Raw genomic sequence first — 17,450 nt, 5'->3', positions numbered from 1 at the left:
TGTAATTTAAGCAAAGGATGAGATGAGGCAGCATCCTTATCTATCAATAGCTGGGTGAAGTAGCTCACGTCTGTAACCCCAACTACTGAGGAGGCTGAGGCAGTAGGATGGCAAGTTCCAGGCCTGCTTGGGTAACTTCATGAGACTCTTGTCTCAAATTTTTTAAAAAGTCTGGAGTTATAGAGCTCAGAAGCAGAATGCTCCTGGGTTGAATCCCACACACACACACACAAACACACACAATTATATGTAGCTATAAGTATATAGATACATACCAAGAAGTTGGTTAAATGATGGTGCATTAATTTGCTGGATTACCATGCAATTTAAAAACAAGGGAGTGAGGAGAGAGGGAAGTTTTCTATGTATTATAAAATCTCCAAATGAAATTGTTAGGTGAAAAAAAAGTAGTGAGATAAGATTCCACTTTTGCTAAAAGGAAAAAAAAATTCATTTTTATCTGAATGGATAACTCTGGAAAATGGGAAACCTCAAGGGGAAATTGAATAGCTGAGGGTCTTTTGTGAATTTTGAACTATGAAAATGTATTTCCTATTCCAAAATAAATGTTAATATTTTATTGGGGGTGGTGAGGGGATAGATCTCTATCTCAGAGGTAGAGTACTTGCCTAGCATGTACAAGGCCCTGAGTTCCATCCCCAGAACCTGAGTTCCATCCCCAGAACCATAAAATAGAAAGAAAGAATAAGGAGGAGGAGGAGGAGGAGGAGGAGGAGGAGGAGGAGGAGGAGGAGGAGGAGGAGAAGGAGGAGGAAGGAAGGAAGGAAGGAAGGAAGGAAGGAAGGAAGGAAGGAAGGAAGGAAGGAAGGAAGGAAGGAGAGGGAGATTTAAAACACATAAGTTAGGGAATTGGGGATTTATGGGGTCTGGTTTTGTTTCTTAACTATAAGAGAGTACACAGCCATCTGTTTTATACCAGTTCAAGATGCACCATTCAAAGCGCAATTTTGGATAAATTATAGTTCACAATGGAAAAGAACAAACTAATAATACTCATGGAGCATTCCCTGCATACCAGGGTCACCTGGTCCCAGCCTCCCAGACCCAGGAGAAGTAGGAAGCCCCACACAGTTTCACTCTGCCCTCCCCAGCCAGGGGAGCAAACAGGCAGAAGCAAAGGTGGGCCCCTCAGTCTGGCATGGTGCCAGGCTGGCCGGGCTGGGAGCAGGCCCAGCAAGGTTGCCCTGTCCATGGCCTTAATCCACAGAGTCTCCTCTTTCGCAGGTGCTTCTGCTCCATTGTTGGCTGAGGGGGTCAGAACTCACTGTCTCCTGCATTATTGATGCTCTAAGTGGAGAGCTCTTAGCCTCGCCAGAACACAGCTGGGCACCCTGAAGCAGTCAGACCCCTAAAAGGAAAAAGAACCTGGGAAGTGTGAAGGCTGTCTTCTCTGGGACTGTATGGGTGGGAGCAAGAACAAAGCGCCTCAGCGCAGGGCGAGACCTGGGAGGCCAGCCTCAGGGGAGCAGGAGTCCGGGTCGGCTAGTGCCGATAGCGCACTTAGCCAGGACCACCGACCTGGCCGCGGCAAAGCCCTCCGGGCGAGACCCTCCAAGGAGCCCGACACCGCAGGGAACAAGAGACTCGCTAGTGGCAACAGGAAGCCGGCCACAGACGGGAACGGTGGCTGCAGAAAGCCAGGTGCTGAGCCGCCACCGGAGGCACAGGAGAGGCAAGGCAGCACGCGGCATAGGGGATCCGGGCCCTTGGAGAGTCACCGACCTGGGGACAGCCGTGGGGAGCGCCAGGATGAGGAGAGTCTACAGGAAGAAGAGGGTACAGCCCAGCGCCGCCGTCGCCGCAAGAGGAAAGGAAAAGGGCAGGGACCTTTGGCTCAGCCCGGCCGCGGAGAGGCTCGGAGCCGCGAAAGTGAACCACCAGGAGGGGACCTAGGCAGCTCTTGCCGGGACAGCGAAGCTCAAGAGTCCCAAGAGACGAGCAGCCAGGGCAAGGGGACCTTGCAGCTGCGGACTAAGTCAGAGCCAACGGAAATGGGCCCGGAAGGGAACAAAATATGGCCAGAGTCAGCGCTGCATCCAGGCGAATGCCAGACCAGCAACAGTCAGGGCAGTGACGATCCCTCAGTTCAGCTTCTGCAAGAGGAAGTGTCGTCGGGGACAGGGCCCCAGGGAGCGAGTGAGGATTCTGGGACAAATACGGACTTGAGTCCGGATGGGACCGGGCCTGGACCGCGCCCACCGGCAAGCTGGGTCCCTGATGCCCAAGAGATCGACCTGGGTGGAAAAGCCACGGCATGCAGCTCCCTCGAGCGCAGTTTTGCGCACGTCCCTGGGAACTCGTGGGATTCTCGAGACCCCATGTTATCTCCGGACGCAAGTGATGGCTGGGCGCAGCAGGAGGCGGAGCTGCAGGACGCCCAGCCTGAAACAGTCCAGGCCCCTGCGGCCGGGGCTCAGCGCCTCCGGACTGGAAAGGTGGTGGGGAAGTTGCAGGTGGCAGAGGACCAGAGCGAAGCGGCGTCGGAAAAGGGGGCAGGTCCAGAGGGCCCAGCGCCACTGGCCACCCTCACGGTGCTCCGTAAGCTCCGCGCGAGGCCCACTCCAGGCCCCTCTCCCCAGGCCTCAGGGTCGGGTGGCGCGGGCCTCAAGGAGCGCCTTCTGCGTGTGGTTCGGGCCCTGGGCCTGCTGCAGTGGTTGCTGCGGCGGCTACGGCAGCCTCGGGCCCGGGAGCCTGAGGCGGAGCCTCGGGAGGGCGAGGGGCGGGGCCGCGGGCCTGGACGGAGGCGCCGTCTAGCGTTGCGCCTGGCGGGCTTAGCGGGGTGGAGAGCGTCGCCGAGGCCTCCACCTGGCGGTGGCAGGAGCCCTCCACAGGGCCGGGATAGCCCAGCCCCGGAGGACCCTTCCGACGATGAGGACCCCACTCCGGATCCCAAGTTCGCAGTTGTGTTCCCCAGGATGCACAGGGAGGGGAGGGCTTCGAGCAGCTGGAGCTCAGGGGAAGTCTCCGCGGACCCCCACACCGGGGAGGCTGCCCCGGAGAGTGAGAGACACGTGGCTAGTGGAGAAGGAGCGGTTGGGCCCTGCCCCGCCGTCTTCTTCGCGCAGACTACCCCAGACTCGACTCCCCTCGAGGAGAACGGCTCCAGCAGCGAAGCGGAGCCAGAGACCTTGGAAGCAGAGACCCCGGTGCACTGGGCGCGGGACTCAGGCTCCCACCAGGACCCTGGGTTGGGCGCCAACGCGCTGCTGCCCCGACTCACCTTGGAGACCCGCCTGGAGCGCGACAGGAGCTCCTGCTGGTCCCTGAGGGAGCAGTGGGAGCCGGAGGATGAGGCCGAGGCAGCGCTGGAGAGGGACCTGGAGCTGAGCCTTGGGCCTGACCTGAAGGCATCCTTCCTGGGTACTGGGGGTAGGAGCCTCAGAGATGGCCTGGAAGACACTGAGGACCTGGCCCGGCTGGGGTGAGCAGCACAGTTCCAAATCGGCCATCTCTGCCTGGCGGTTTCTTACACGCCACCTACACTGATCTTTATAGACTTCCATAGGATCCTTAGAAAGATTTTTTTGCCCCACCAAAGGTTTTCTGACTAGAGGGGGCTGGTGAGGAGTGAAAGTCAGGTGTCCCTTCCTGGGACTTCCTCTTGTAATTGGCACAAAGCTTCCCTTTCAGGGGCCTGTTCCTTGTCTACCCCCATAGATTGGTCATTTACTGAATAGACCCTCCCTCTTTGTGGTTAAGGCTCTAAAAAGTTGGGTAACTTGCCCCAGGTGTCCCTGAAGCTCCTGGCACAGCTAGGCCAGGACCTCCTTCATCTCCCAGCTCCTCCCTTCCACCCTGCTGTCCCCACAGGTTGGTGTGTGACAGCTCTGTGCTGCTGTGCCTCAAGAAGAGATTTCACCTGGGCCGCATCTATGTATGGGGGCCTACCAGGAGCGGGTGGTGTGCTGGGTTCCCTTTCCCCTGGGAATAGAGGGCTCCTGGGCATCCCAAGGCTTCTCCTTCCTCTTTGTGCCTGGGCTGGGTGGTGAGCCTCTGTCTGGGGTCCTACAGAGCAGCGTGGGGCCCAGCTGGGAAGTGCTGAATAACCCCCACTTGCATTCCTCCTGCTGCCTCCAATAACAACTTCTGCTTCCTTCCCCAGACATTTGGGGGGCCCCTCCTGGTGGCTCTGAATCCCCACCGGCCCCTGCCTCTCTTCTCATCTGAGATCTTAACCAGCTACCACCCTGGGAAGGCCCCCAATACCACCCCGTATGTGCCTTTGGTCTTTCAAATGTGTGTTTACCTCCCGGGTGGCTGGGCCCCGGCACATCCCATTGACTGGCCCTGGGGCGTGTGGTCATGTCCCACCTATACCTAGGAGCACCCTAGAGGCCCATCTCTGGCAACCTTCCCGTCTTTCTGCCCTCCTTCCCCAGACACGTATTTGCCATTGTGGCAGCAGCCTATAGCCTATTTAAGAGCACCGGGCAGGACCCCTGCATCCTCCTCAGGTGAGTGCTGGCTGGCCTGCCTGAGCCTGCAGGCCTCCCTGAGGACTCGCAGGTGGGGCATGAGGTCTGGTGCACCACGGGGTGACAGCTCTGGACTTCACTGGGGTCTGCTCTTGAGGTCACCATATAGGCCCCTTTCTGTTCGACCTCCACGCCCTGCATCTGTCCATGTTTCTGGGGTTCTCCAGTGTGTCACTTCCAAGTGGCACAGCCCCACTGTGCAGGTTCAGTGAGGCAGTCCCACAGTCTCCTTCCTGGAGAACCTCCTGGCCTCCACCCATCCCCAGCTCCTCCCTCCTGCAGTGGGCGCAGTGGCTCAGGGAAAACAGAAGCTGCCAAGAAGATTGTGCGGTTCCTGCGAAGCCTGGAGCAGCCGCAGGCAAGGGACAGAGGGTGCCAGGTGAGGCTGGGCTGAAGCTGTCTCCCTCCAGGGGGCAACTGGCCACTTGCCAGGGGTCCAAGAGAGACCACCCCTTTCCTTTGGGCCGAAGGACAGTGGTCTTGCGTCTCTGGCTTCTCCCGGAGTTAGCTCCAGGCACTGCCTGCTGTGGGGGCTGGGGAGCTTTTCTGAGGGGTCTGACTCCCGCATGGGCCCAGCACAGCCAGCAGGCACAGGGAACCCTTGAGGCAGTACCACTGTCATCCCAGAGGTGCTCAAGCGCCCCTCCTCCCCACAGCTGGATGATGTGCTGCCTGTGCTCAGCAGCTTTGGCCATGCCAAGACTCTCCTCAATGCCAACGCCAGCCGCTTTGGCCAGGCCTTATGCTTCTGCCTGCAGCGGTGAGTGATGGGGGTCCATTGGCATCTGTAATGGGTTACCCTTACTGGGAGCCTGGGGCTGATGCCCTTGGTCCCAGCCTCTCGTGGGCCCATCCTAAGCAGGGCCCCAGTGTACAATGGGGGCACCCTAGCCTATCTCCTGTGCCCGCAGTGGTGTTATTGTGGGAGCCTCTGTGTCACATTATCTGCTTGAGACCTCCAGAGTGGTATTCCAGGTAAGGGTGCCCTCCTGTCTACCCCTCCCCAATTCCCAAAGTGAGGGGGCCGTGCCTCCAGGCGTCGTCCCACCTACGCCAGTCTTCCCAAAGGCCCAGGCTGAGCGGAGCTTCCATGTCTTTTATGAGCTGCTGGCGGGGTTGGATCCCATGGAGCAGGAGCAGCTCTCCCTGCAAGGACCAGAAACCTACTACTACCTCAACCAGGTGAGGGTAAGGCTCCTGTGGTGCAGAGGCCAGGTCTCAGCCCAGGTGGGAGGAGTCGAGGGAGGCAGTGAGGGGGGCAGACCGGCCCCCTCAGCCCCTTTGTGCTTCACAGGGCCAGGCCTGCAGCCTCCAGGGCAAGGATGATGCCCTGGACTTCAGAGGGCTAGAGAAGGCCCTGCAGGTGCTGGGCTTGGGCCCCGAGGAATTGACTGCAATCTGGTCCGTACTGGCCACTGTCCTGCACCTGGGAAACATCTGCTTTTCTTCTTCAGAGGTGGGCTTCCCCTGTGGGCAGGGCTAGTGGAGACGCTGATTAGCAGTAATTTTTTGCACAGTCAGAACAATGAAAATGATGTCAAGCCCTCACGTGTAGGAGCCTACAAAGCCCTGGGCTGTCCCCAAAGAGGGAGACATCCATTGTTTAGATGAGAAGATTGAGCCCTGGAGAGTCTACATTTTCCCAGTACCTGTTACACTCAGCTGCTGCCCATCAGTAGAGCACCTGCATTAACTGAGCAGTTATTTTGTGCCTAGCCCTGGGCAAGTCACTTGGCACATGTCGTCTAACTCAGTTCTCATAAAAACACCATGACCTAAGAGTTATTGTTTCCCCTTGGCAATAAGGCAGTGGAGGCCCGGGAAGGGACGGGACTCACCAGAGCCACCCAGCTAGTAAGGAGGGAAAGCCAGGACTTGACTTGGGGCCCTCAGACTCAGGGCCTGGCTCACCGTGACCCAGATTTCCCCCACATGTTGTCGTCCCTTTGGATGACGGCAGCTGACGTGACAAGGAAATTCCTGTCCCTGCCCTGGGGAACAGGTCCATTTCATGAACAGAGTTCTCCCTGTCCTTTTCTCTGTCCAGTGGGAGTCCCAGGAGGTAGCTTCTGTGTCCAGCTGGGCTGAGGTCCACACAGCAGCCCGGTTACTCCGGGTGCCACCAGAGCGCCTGGAAGGGGCTGTCACCAGGAGGGTCACGGTGAGCCCGAGGGTCCTGGGGAGGTGAGGGGACAAGCCAGGCCTCCTCCTGGCTGGGTGGTGCCTGATTGGGCCACCGGCCTGACATACCCCATGCACTTCCTCTGGCCTCCAGGAGACGTCCTATGGCCAGATCTCCAGGTCCTTGCCCGTGGAAAGTGCCATCGATGCCAGGTGGCCCTGGGGATGGGAGAACCAAGCCAGGCCTGTGCTCTGCTGCATGTGGCTTACTCACTGTGCCCACAGGGATGCCCTGGCCAAGGCCCTGTACTCACAGCTCTTCAGCTGGCTTTTGAGGAGGATCAACTGGCAGCTGGCACCACCTGAGGAGGAAGGCAGCGTGGGCACCATCACTGTTGTGGACGCCTACGGCTTTGAGGTCGCCCCCTTGGGAGGGCCCAGCACAGGGGGTGCCCATCTCACACTGATATATTTCTTTTTAGTTATTGATGGGCTTTATTTTATTCATTTATTTATATGCGGTGCTGAGAATCGAACCCAGTGCCGCCCACACGCTAGGCAAGCGCTCCGCCACTGAGCCACAGCCCAGCCCTGATACTGATGTATTTCCGAGCTGCCTGCTCACCTAACCCTGTTCCCTCGCTGGCCTCGTCTGCACCTGTTGGGTGGCTGCTCCAGGGACAGAGAGGAAAGGGCACAGGCCTGGCCTCTGGGTGTGTTAATTGGTTGAGGGTGGCAGGGAACACTCCATTCACCTCCAGCTGCCTGCTTTCCAGAAGAGCATGTCCTGCCACGCTCCTAGGTTGGCTTCCTACAGGGCTTCTCCTTTCTCCCCCATGGCTGCCCTCTGGGAGAGGCTGAGGCCCACCCCAATCTCCATTGCCAGCCCATGCTGCCCTCCTTCTGTGGAGCAGAGGCTCGGGAAGCTCTGGAGCTCCTGGGTTTCAATCCTGTCACTCAATCCTTGACCTCATGCAGGTTGATTAACCTGTCTGAGGCCATCTGCAAAGCAGGGGACCATAACAAGACCTCCCTCTTAGAACAGTCCCGGAGAGCTGTGTGCTCCCAGTGCTGTCATTCTGCGCTGCCCTTGCTGTCCTTTCTTGACACAGCCTCTGCAGGGTTCTGCCCTGCTCAGCCCTACAGAGGCCCCAGGGCAGGCTCACCCACAGCCTCTCCCTACACACGGCCAGAGGGGAGGGAAGAGGGAGAGACCCCCAGATCTCCCTGAGTTGTCACGCACTCCGCACCCCTTTCCAGAACATTCACTTCTTCAAGGCAGCGAGGAGGGGGGTGGAGGGAGAGGAGGTGGCTGGATGGGCACTGTTCCCTGCTCCTGTCCATCCTGCCCCCCACAATATGTTCTTGGTGACTATCCCCACCTGTGAGGCGGGTGTGTGCTTGCATGTGCGCTGTTTGGGGTATACAACTGCATGAAGGGGTGCTCTGCTGGGCTTGTAGTCAAGCACTGAGCTGCACAGAGGAAGGTACATAGTCCCTTTGGGAGGAAGGCTGGAGGGCTTCCTAGAGGTGGCAGCCTGAAACTCTGCTTATGAAGACGTGGGATTCTGACAGCAAGCTAGGTGGTGGGCAAAGGCACTGTCTGGACCCAAGGATGGCTATGAGCAGAGCCCCTAAAGCTCACAGTGGGCTGGAGCAGAGGCAAGGGTGTGGGCAGCTGGAGGGAGGCTGGGCTTGTGGCTGGGTCAGGGCTGAGGTGGGCTGTGTGTCGTGCCAGGGCCTTTGGACCTCATCCTATTGGCTGCAGCATCAATCCTGGGGCACAATTTCTCCCTGAGCCTTGGAGAGGATGGGACAGCTCCTAGGGGAGGGAACAAAGGGCACAGGCCTGTGTGCAGCCCCCACCTGCTGTGTGTGCTCACCTCGCTGTCCCCACTGTCCCCACTATCCCGTGCCCCAGGCGCTGCGGGTGAACAGCCTGGAGCAGCTGTGCAACAACCTCGCCAGCGAGCGCCTGCAGCTCTTCTCCAGCCGAGTGCTGCTGGCCCAGGAGGAGGTAGGAGAGCTGAGCACAGACAGCACGGGTGCCAGGGCACTGCCCAGTGCAGAGGCCACCTTGGTAAAGGAAAGGGGATGCATGGAGAGCTTGCCCGAATCCCCCTTTCATGGGATGGCTGGGTTCTTCTGAACAGTTCACTCATCTATAAAATGGGAAGGTGAGCCCTGCTTCAGCTCAGGGGGTCCCTGGGGACGTAGATGGTAAATGGCCAAAAGCTGTTTGTTCCCAGGAGGAGTGTCGGCGGGAGCTGCTGCCCTGGGTGCCCCTCCTTCAGCCTTTGAGGGAGTCCTGCCTGGACCTCCTAGTAGACCATCCCCACAGCCTCCTGAGGATCCTGGATGCCCAGACCTGGCTGTCCCAGGTGAGGGCTGGGGCAGTGGGCTCCCAGGGACAAGGAGTAGGGGCCCTGGTTAGCCAGGCTGGAACCTCGTAGAGGTTATGGGATCCAGAGACCCTTAAGAATTTGAAAATGGGGGCCTGGGGCTGGGGCTCAGCAGTAAGAGCGCTAGCCTAGCACATGCGAAGCCCTGGGTTCGATCCTCAGCACCACATAAAAATAAATAAAGGTATCGTGTCCAGCTACAACTGAAAAATAGATATTAAAAAAATGAGTTTGATAATGAATTTGTGTGCTAAGGATAAAAGGTGAGCAAAGAGAGACCATAGAGCCCACCATGCAGCAGGTGAGAAATGCTGATTTAAAAGGAAAAGGCTGGGGCTGGGGACGTGGCTCACGCGGTAGCGCGCTCACCTGGCATGCGTGCGGCCCGGGTTCGATCCTCAGCATACATACAAACAAAGATGTTGTGTCCGCCGAGAACTAAAAAATAAATATTAATTCTCTCTCTCTCAAAAATAAATAAATAAATAAATAAATAAATAAAAGGAAAAGGCTGGGTGTAGTGGTGTACGCCTGTAGTCCCAGCCCAGCAGGCTAAGGCAGGAGGTTAAGGCCAGCCTGGGCAACTTAGAAAGATCATGTCTTTTTTTTATTTTTTGTAGTTGTAAATGGACAGAATGCCTTTGTTTGTTTATTTTTATGTGGTGCTGAGAGTGGAATCCAGTGCCTCACACATGCTAGGCAAGCACTCTGCCACTGAGCTACAGCCCCATCCAAGATCATGTCTTTAAAAAGGAGGATGGGGTTGAGGATGTAGCTGAGTGGCAGAGCGCTTGCCTAGCTCGTGCAAAGCCCTGGGGTTCCATCCCCAGCACAGTTCGGGAAGGGGTGTAGAAACCCTAAGCCAAAAATGCAGAAGCTGATATAAAACCCACATGCATGATCTGTGGGTGGGTTTGTGAGGCTCTAAGAACATATGTGGGTCCCAGGCCTCCTTTGGGAACTGAGGCCAGAAGGTAGAACAGGAATATCTATAGAGGCTAAATATATCATGACCCTGAATATAAGCCATGCCCATTGTCCCAATTAGGGGTCAGAAATGAAAAATAATGGTAAAATGATCCAACACATAATTATGATCATTCATGTCACAGTATCATAGATGATAGTCACCATGATATCAATGTAATACTTAAGTGTTAATGTATAATAGATACTGATATGTAACATATTACCTTAATATGTAACTTTTTTTTTTTATATGAGGAGTTGAATCCAAGGGTGCTTAATCACTGAGCCACATTCCTAGCCCTTTTTTTTTTTATATTTTTTATTTTGAGACAGGTTCTAAGTTGCTCAGGGCCTTGCCAAGTTGCTGAGGCTGGCTTTGAACCTATAATCCTCCTGCCTCAGCCTCCTGAGCCACTGGGATTACAGGTGTGCACCACTGCCCCCACCTGCAACTTTAATTTATCGTTTGCTTTCCGGTTCTGGGTATTGAACCCAAGGTCTCACACATGCTGTGCAAGTGTTGTACTGCTGAGCTATATCCCCAGCCCAACATTCATTTATGAAACTCAAACATATTTGAAATCCCTTACTAGATAAGACAATATATTAATTTGTAAAGGATTGCTTTTCCTCCTGCTCACGTTACAATTTCTTCTTTTTTCCACACATGCTAGGCAAGCGCCCTGCAACCTCCAGCCTTGTTTCCACTTTATTTTGAGACAGAGTCTTAGTGAGTTGCTGAGGCCAGCCTCAGATTTGTGATCCTCCTGCTCAGCCTCCTGAGTAGCTGGGATTACAGGAGTGCATCACCTTGCCTGGCCCACGATGTCTTATTAAAACTTGTCACTGGTGTCTTTGAGGCCGCAAGGCCACTTTTGGAGCACCTAGCATGGTTTTCCAAGGCTTGACACCCCCTCTAGTTCTGTGCTATTTGAAACGCAGCACTGTGTGGGTCTGAGCCATGGCTCTCCTGTGGGCAGCAGGAGTCAGACTCCCCTGATTGATTGCCATGTGCTCATTAGCTCCGTCAAGTAAGCTCTGCCTGGACACATGTGGAAAATGTTTGAAATACTCATTTAGAAGCTGTAATTGTGGGATCCTACATCCGCAGTAATTGCTGCATCTGTCTTAAAGTCCCCTGGCCCCTGTTTCCTTTAAATGACCCTTCAGGCATCCTCCGCGAGCTGCCGAATCTAGTACTGACTGGGGTGGTTTGGTTTCTGGGCCTGAGGTTGCTGTGTCTTTCTCAAATAGTATTTGGTCGCTCAAAATTAAGTCATCGAGAAAGAGGGAGGCTGGGCAGGGTGGCAGCTGCCTAAAGTGCTAGCAACTCGGGAGGCTGCAGGAGGAGGATCACAAATTTGAGGTCAGCTTCGACAACTTAGAAAGATCCCGTCTCAAAATAAGATTAAAAGGGCTGGGGTATAGCTCAGTGGTGGCGCACCCCTGGGTTCAGTCCCCAGCACTGGAGAAGGGAGAAGAAAAAGAAAAGGGAGAGACACCTTTGGAGCGACTCAATAGTCACTCTTCCTGCCTGAGGAGGGTTTGCGGGGACAAGACCTCCCTTATATTCATGGCATATGGTCCTGGGGTCACTGGGAGGGAGTGCCGTCCCTGCAGGGGACAGTGTGTGCAGAGCCTGAGGAGGTGCCACTCACCCCCTTATCAGGCCACAGACCACACCTTCCTCCAGAAGTGCCACTATCACCACGGTGATCACCCAAGCTACGCCAAGCCCCAGCTGCCCCTGCCCATCTTCACAGTGCGGCACTACGCTGGGACAGTCACCTACCAGGTATCTGGCCTAGGGACAGACTCCAGGGTGGATCAATGAGGTGATGTGACCTTGATGTCCCCTCCTAAGCTGAGTCACTTGACAGGTGAGAGGAGTGGGTGAGAGGCACTTCTCACGCTTAGCCCTGTGTCCCCACCTGGGCCATCGGCTCCACCCAGTCGTGGGGTGACAGGGTCAAAGCCTTGGGACCTCCCAGATGTAGAGGCAAAGCACAGGCCTGGGCTGCGGCCGAGAACCCAGGCACTTTGCCTGCCGGGCCTCCTTTTCCTCATGGGTAAAGTGGGCATGAAAGTCGGTCCTACAGCATTGGCATGAGAATTAAATGCAGTAACACTGCGGGGCCTGCTAGGTGCTCCCTGAATGGACTTCCCTGTCCTGTTGCGAGTTTCACATCTACCGAGGACTTCCCAAGAGGAGAGTCCCTGACGGGAGGGTTCCTGGATGCAGGAGGGCACAATGTGATAGACTTGAGGTGGGGAGCGTCAAGGAGGATCCCTGGTGGAGAGGGCATGCTCTGGTTGTAGAAGAAAACATAAAAACTACCTGGGAGTTAATAAAGACAACTGTGAAGACTGGGAACGTAGCTCGGGGGTAGAGCACTTGCCTGGCTCGTGCAAGGCCCTGGGTTCCAAAACACAACTCTGAATATCAAAAAAGAAGACTTAAAAATGGAAGACAAGCCGGGCACGGTGGCACACACCTGTAATCCTGGTGGCTCGGGAGGCTGAGGCAGGAGGATCACAAATTTAAAGCCAGCCTCAGCAAAAGCGAGGTGCTAAGCAACTCAGTGAGACCTGTCTCTAAATAAAATACAAAATAGGGCTGGGGTGAGGCTCAGTGGTCAAGTGCCTCTGAGTTCAATCCCTGGCACCCCCCGCCCCCGAAAAAAAAAAAAAAGGAAGATAAACCACATATCTGTAGGAAACCTCATGTGGTCCGGTCGAGAAGGGGTGATTTGCTCTCCCAGGTAGGAAAACGGCCTGCCTCGAAAGGGAACGGCATTCATGAGGAGTGGCATCCACGGAATGGAACAACCAGTCCAGTGGCCACCTTAGGGCTGTGAGAGGCCTGCATAGCTGACCAGGGGCCTTCTGATGCTGGAGAGAGGCTGGCCTCCTCCTGCGGGAGTCTGGCCACCACGCACAGCCTTCTCGCTTCCCGACCTGCCTACTCACGTCTCCTGTAGGTCCACAAGTTCTTGAACAGAAACCGGGACCACCTGGATGCTGCCGTGGTGGGAATGCTTGCCCAGAGCCAGCTCCAGGTGCCCTGCAGCCTCAGCCCTGCCCCTCCATACTCTGTCCCCATTGTCCTCCTCCCTGTATGCCCTTGCCAAAGGGGCTGGCCCTCAAGCCCCTGCGCCCTGCATGACAGGCTCAATGTGCCAGAGCTGGCCTGCCTGGGTCCCCAGGGCTGTGGGGCAGGTGGGCGGGCCTGGGGGGGCCTCAGCCCTGCCTTGCCCCACAGCTGGTACGCAGCCTGTTCCAGGAAGCAGAGCCCTGGGCTGGAGGAGGGCCAGGCCAATCCACGCTGACTTCTCGCTTCCAGAAGTCCCTAGGAGACCTCCTAGCCCAGCTGGGCAGGTGAGGGTTATGGTGCTCCCCCACAAGCCCCCCGGAAGTTGAATGGGGGCTGGTCTGTGCCCAGTGACCTCCCTTTCCATTTAGCAGGAGCCACATCTATTTCATCCAGTGCCTTGACCCCAACCCTGGAAAGGTGAGCTCTGGGGTCCCAGGGCCTTCCCCACACTGCCCTGCCCTGCCCCTTTCCCTTGCTCCCCTGGACGCAGAGCCCTCAGCCCTTCCTCTCACTGGCGCTCTCTGGCTCCAGATCCCAGGCCTCTTTGATGTGGGACATGTGGCAGAGCAGCTGCACCAGGAGGGCATCCTGGAGGCCATAGGCACCCGCAGTGCCCACTTCCCTGTGCGCATGCCCTTCCAGGCATTCCTGGCCAGGTAGGGCCTCAGGGCGGGGCAGCCCGGGGCCCAGCACCTGGGGGCCAGGGCTGACAGGGAGGCTCCCAGGCCAACCTGGGAGACCTGGGCTCCTTCCTGGAGGGAGGGACCAATTTTCCCCGGGACCCTGGGCCTGGCGTCCAACCTTCCTTCTCCCTTCCCATCACCCTTCTCGCCCTCCTGCACTCACGGGCCCTTCCCCATCCCGCACGCCTCTCTGGCGCGAATGCCCAGGGACCAGGATGAGGTTGGCAAAGCCTGTCCTGGGGGCTCACGGTGTAGCCAAGGGACACGGTCGGTGTTCAGGAAGTGCTGGCTGAATTAGTGACATGGGAAGGGAGGACAGGGAGAGCAGAGCCCTTCAGACGCACACAGACTTGGGTCAGCACTAGGAGCACTGGGCGGCTCTGGGGAGTTCAGAAACTGCTAGGAAAGCTGGTGACTTTGTGTTTTTTGCCTATTTGGCCTTCGCCACTGACTGGATGGCCTTGCAGGCGCCCCCTGAAGGGCTATCGGGGGTGTTTGCACCTGTCCTTGAGCCAGACACTGAGGAGGCCAGACAGGGAAGGTTCCTCCTTGCCCTTTGGACACTTACCAGATGCAGCATTGCCACCTCCTCCAGGAAGCCCTGAGGCTGGGTGGGGGGTCTTGGGGTACAGCTGTCCTCTCAGCACAGTCCAGGTCTGTCTGAAGGTCTGTGGTGAGCCCCCCTGCTGCTCTGGGGCCTCCCCCAACCTCCCTTCCAAAACCAGGCCTTGACACCCTCTGTGTAAGGGTGTGCCGGCCACCAGGACTCACCAAGCTGCAGGATCACATTCCTGTTGCTTCCACAGCCCAGGACTGGCCTTATGGCCCTTTCTGTGCACCGCATTCCAACCACCTGTCTCCTCCCCAGAGCCGAGGAGAGCCCGGTTCACAGCCAGGTCTCAGCGCCCAGCCATGCGCCTAGTATGGCAGGATTTCCACATTGTGAACGACCCAGGAACTAAACGAATACGGAGGGGCTTGGGTGCAAACAAGTGTCAGAGGAGCTAAGAAGCTGTCCTGACCTGGCTCTGCCTCCTTGGGGCAGGTTCCGGGCCCTGGGGAAGGAAGGACAGGAGGACTCCGATCGGGACAGGTGTGGTGCCATCCTCTGTCAGGTGCTGGGGGCTGAGTCACCATTGTATCATCTCGGGGCCACTAAGGTGGGTGTGAGTATGTGAGGATGCAGTGGGGCGGGCAGTGGCAGGTGGAGAGGGGCTGGGTGCCAGGCACCCCAGAGTACAGTGTGGCTGGGAGGGAGGAGGCTGAGGAAAGAGGAGGAGAGCAGGTGGGCACTGGTCCCCTGCCTGTCCCACTGCAGCCACGACCTCACCCACAGGTCCTGCTGCAGGAGAGGGGCTGGCAGCAGCTGGAGAGGCTGTGGGCGCAGAGGCGCACCCAGGCTCTGTTCACCCTGCACCGGGGCCTCCGTGCCCGCGTCTCCCGCCGGCGCCTCCGCCTCCTGCCCCGGATACAGGCTCGTGTGCGCGGGGTCCAGGCCAGGTGGGCCGCTGGAGTCAGGGCCGATTAGGGGGGAGGCCTTAGGGAAGAGGCCACGGTGGCCTCAAGGTGGTGGGGCAGTGTTGGGGAGGTAGGGTCCCAAGGTAAGTCTGCCTGCCCCAGAGCCATCCCATCGGCTCTGGACTCCTCCTGACAGCATTCCCGCCCTGCCAGGCAGCCTCTGCTTGAGTACCCCAGGCACGAGAGGCTACCTGAGAGGCCACCTGAACTATGGGTCCAACTCCTTGACCCGCTCTTCTCTGGTCTGTTCTCCACCCTGCAGCAGGAAGGGTCATTTAAATCAAGCGCTGGAGGTGCCGGCCGGGGGTAGAGCTCCTGCCTGGTGTGAGGCAGCCCACGCACGGGCTTCTCAGGCCCACGGTGCTGCCCTCCTTGCTGGCTCCCATTCCCCCATCAGCTCCTGTTGACCCTCCACAGCCATCGCCACCCATTCATGCCACACACTGGGACACAGGGGTGAGGGCAGCAGGACGGTGCCTCCCGGGGGGGTTGACCCAGCCCCTAGTCACCCCAAGGGATGACTAGGACTGAGAACAGGGTGGAGACTGCTCTGTGTGGACAACACCAGGGGACCCTCCGAGAGGGGCAGCGGTCATCCCTGCTCATTTCCAAGACTTTTCCATTGAACGAACACAAACTGTTACCACTGCACAGACTCCCTCTGCCTCCCGCCCCTGACCTTACTAGCTTCCAACCTCCTTTCTGCCTCTATCCGGGCTGTTTCATGTAAGTTGACTTATACAGTCTTTTTATATCTGGCTTATTTTATTAGCATAAGGCTTTTTGTGCCCACCTGTGTTGAAGCGTGGATCAGAACTTCACTTCTTTTTATGGCTGAATAATGTTCCATTGTATGGATTGGCCACACGCTATTTATCTGGTTATCCATTGATAGATATTTGGGTTGTTTCTATTATTTCTGAATAATGCTGCTATAAATACAGGTACACAAGTGTGTGTTCTAGGCTCTGTTTTGTTTTGTTGTACTAGGGATTGCTTAACTACTGAGCCACATCCCTAGCCTGTTTTTTGTTTTTTGGTTTTTTTTTTTTTATTTTGAGACAGGATCTTGCTGAGTTGCTTAGGGCCTCACTGAGTTCCTGAGGCTGGCCTGGACTTGCGATCCTCCTGCCTCAGCCTCCCAAGTTGTTGGGATTACAGGCGGGCACCACCATGCCTGGCTCTAGGCTCTGTTTTCAAATTTCCGGGGTTTGTACCTAAGAGTGGAATTGTTGGACCGCGTGGTCATGTCTGTGTTGAACTTTTCGGGGAGCTGCTGGACTGTTTCCCATAGTGGCTGCATCATGGTTTGTTCCCACCAGCAATGTACAAGGTTCCAGTTTCTCTATATCATTGGCAATACTTGTCATTTTCCATGTTTTTACATCATGCCCATCCTAGTGAATGTGACTACTAACTCATGGTTTTGATTTTTCTTTTTCTAGTGACCAATGACATTATGCATATGTTCGTGTGCTTTTTAGCCATTATTTATCTTCTTTGGAGAGATATCTATTTAAGTCCTCTACTTAGCTTTTAAATGGGCTGTCCCTGATGTTGAGCTGCAGGAGTTCGTTTTATTTTTCTGGATATTAAGCCATTATCAAATATGTGATTTGCAGATGTTTCTTATTCTGTGGTTTGTCTTTTCACCCTGTTCATAGTGCCCTTTCAGCCACAAAAAGTTGCAGGGTCTTTTTGTTGTTGTTGTTGTTTGTTTGTTTGTTTGTTTTTTAGTTGTAGTTGAACACAACACCTTTATTTTGTTTATTTATTTTTATGTGGTGCTGAGGATGGAACCCAGGGCCTTGTAGGTGCTAGGTGAGCGCTTCACCACTGAGCCATAACCCCTCCCACGGGCTTTTGTTTCTTTGTTTTGTTTTTGTTTTTGCAGTGCAGGGGATCAAACTCAGGGCCTCACACAGCTAGGCGAGTGCTTTACCACTGAGCCACGTCCTTGGCCCTATTTTTATGTTTATACTGTTCAGGATTCCTCCTTTGACAAGTCTTCCTATGACTGGGAAATTCTGAAAGCTATTTTATTTTCATATTCCCTTATCTGGGATCTCCTATTTAAATTTTTATGAGGTCACTTTTTAACTTTGTAAGTTCTGTAGTAAAACAGAGAGGTAGAATAATTTATCCACAGTCACATTGATTAATTAGC

The 17,450-nt window shown here is 55.8% G+C and overlaps 1 protein-coding gene across 1 annotated transcript in view; it reads left to right on the top strand.

Moving 5' to 3' along the window:
- The first annotated feature begins 1,406 nt into the window (after nucleotides 1-1,406).
- Myo15b (myosin XVB) overlaps nucleotides 1,407-17,450 on the top strand; it is a 31,289-nt gene continuing 15,245 nt past the window's right edge. The window contains exons 1-20 of the mRNA XM_078040983.1: nucleotides 1,407-3,442; nucleotides 3,832-3,895; nucleotides 4,124-4,233; nucleotides 4,401-4,475; nucleotides 4,779-4,875; nucleotides 5,153-5,256; nucleotides 5,408-5,678; nucleotides 5,791-5,952; nucleotides 6,544-6,657; nucleotides 6,772-6,830; nucleotides 6,903-7,035; nucleotides 8,539-8,634; nucleotides 8,867-8,998; nucleotides 11,658-11,783; nucleotides 12,970-13,047; nucleotides 13,251-13,366; nucleotides 13,454-13,499; nucleotides 13,614-13,738; nucleotides 14,811-14,925; nucleotides 15,102-15,265. Coding sequence (XP_077897109.1) covers nucleotides 1,422-3,442; nucleotides 3,832-3,895; nucleotides 4,124-4,233; nucleotides 4,401-4,475; nucleotides 4,779-4,875; nucleotides 5,153-5,256; nucleotides 5,408-5,678; nucleotides 5,791-5,952; nucleotides 6,544-6,657; nucleotides 6,772-6,830; nucleotides 6,903-7,035; nucleotides 8,539-8,634; nucleotides 8,867-8,998; nucleotides 11,658-11,783; nucleotides 12,970-13,047; nucleotides 13,251-13,366; nucleotides 13,454-13,499; nucleotides 13,614-13,738; nucleotides 14,811-14,925; nucleotides 15,102-15,265 — 4,208 coding nt within the window. The 5' untranslated portion in view covers nucleotides 1,407-1,421. The remainder of the gene's footprint in view (nucleotides 3,443-3,831; nucleotides 3,896-4,123; nucleotides 4,234-4,400; nucleotides 4,476-4,778; nucleotides 4,876-5,152; nucleotides 5,257-5,407; nucleotides 5,679-5,790; nucleotides 5,953-6,543; nucleotides 6,658-6,771; nucleotides 6,831-6,902; nucleotides 7,036-8,538; nucleotides 8,635-8,866; nucleotides 8,999-11,657; nucleotides 11,784-12,969; nucleotides 13,048-13,250; nucleotides 13,367-13,453; nucleotides 13,500-13,613; nucleotides 13,739-14,810; nucleotides 14,926-15,101; nucleotides 15,266-17,450) is intronic.

The sequence above is a fragment of the Ictidomys tridecemlineatus genome, chromosome 3, assembly GCF_052094955.1.
Source record: "Ictidomys tridecemlineatus isolate mIctTri1 chromosome 3, mIctTri1.hap1, whole genome shotgun sequence".
NCBI lineage: Eukaryota > Metazoa > Chordata > Mammalia > Rodentia > Sciuridae > Ictidomys > Ictidomys tridecemlineatus.
The sequence above is the reverse complement of the archived record's forward strand: the minus strand, read 5'-3'. Positions and strand labels throughout refer to the sequence as shown.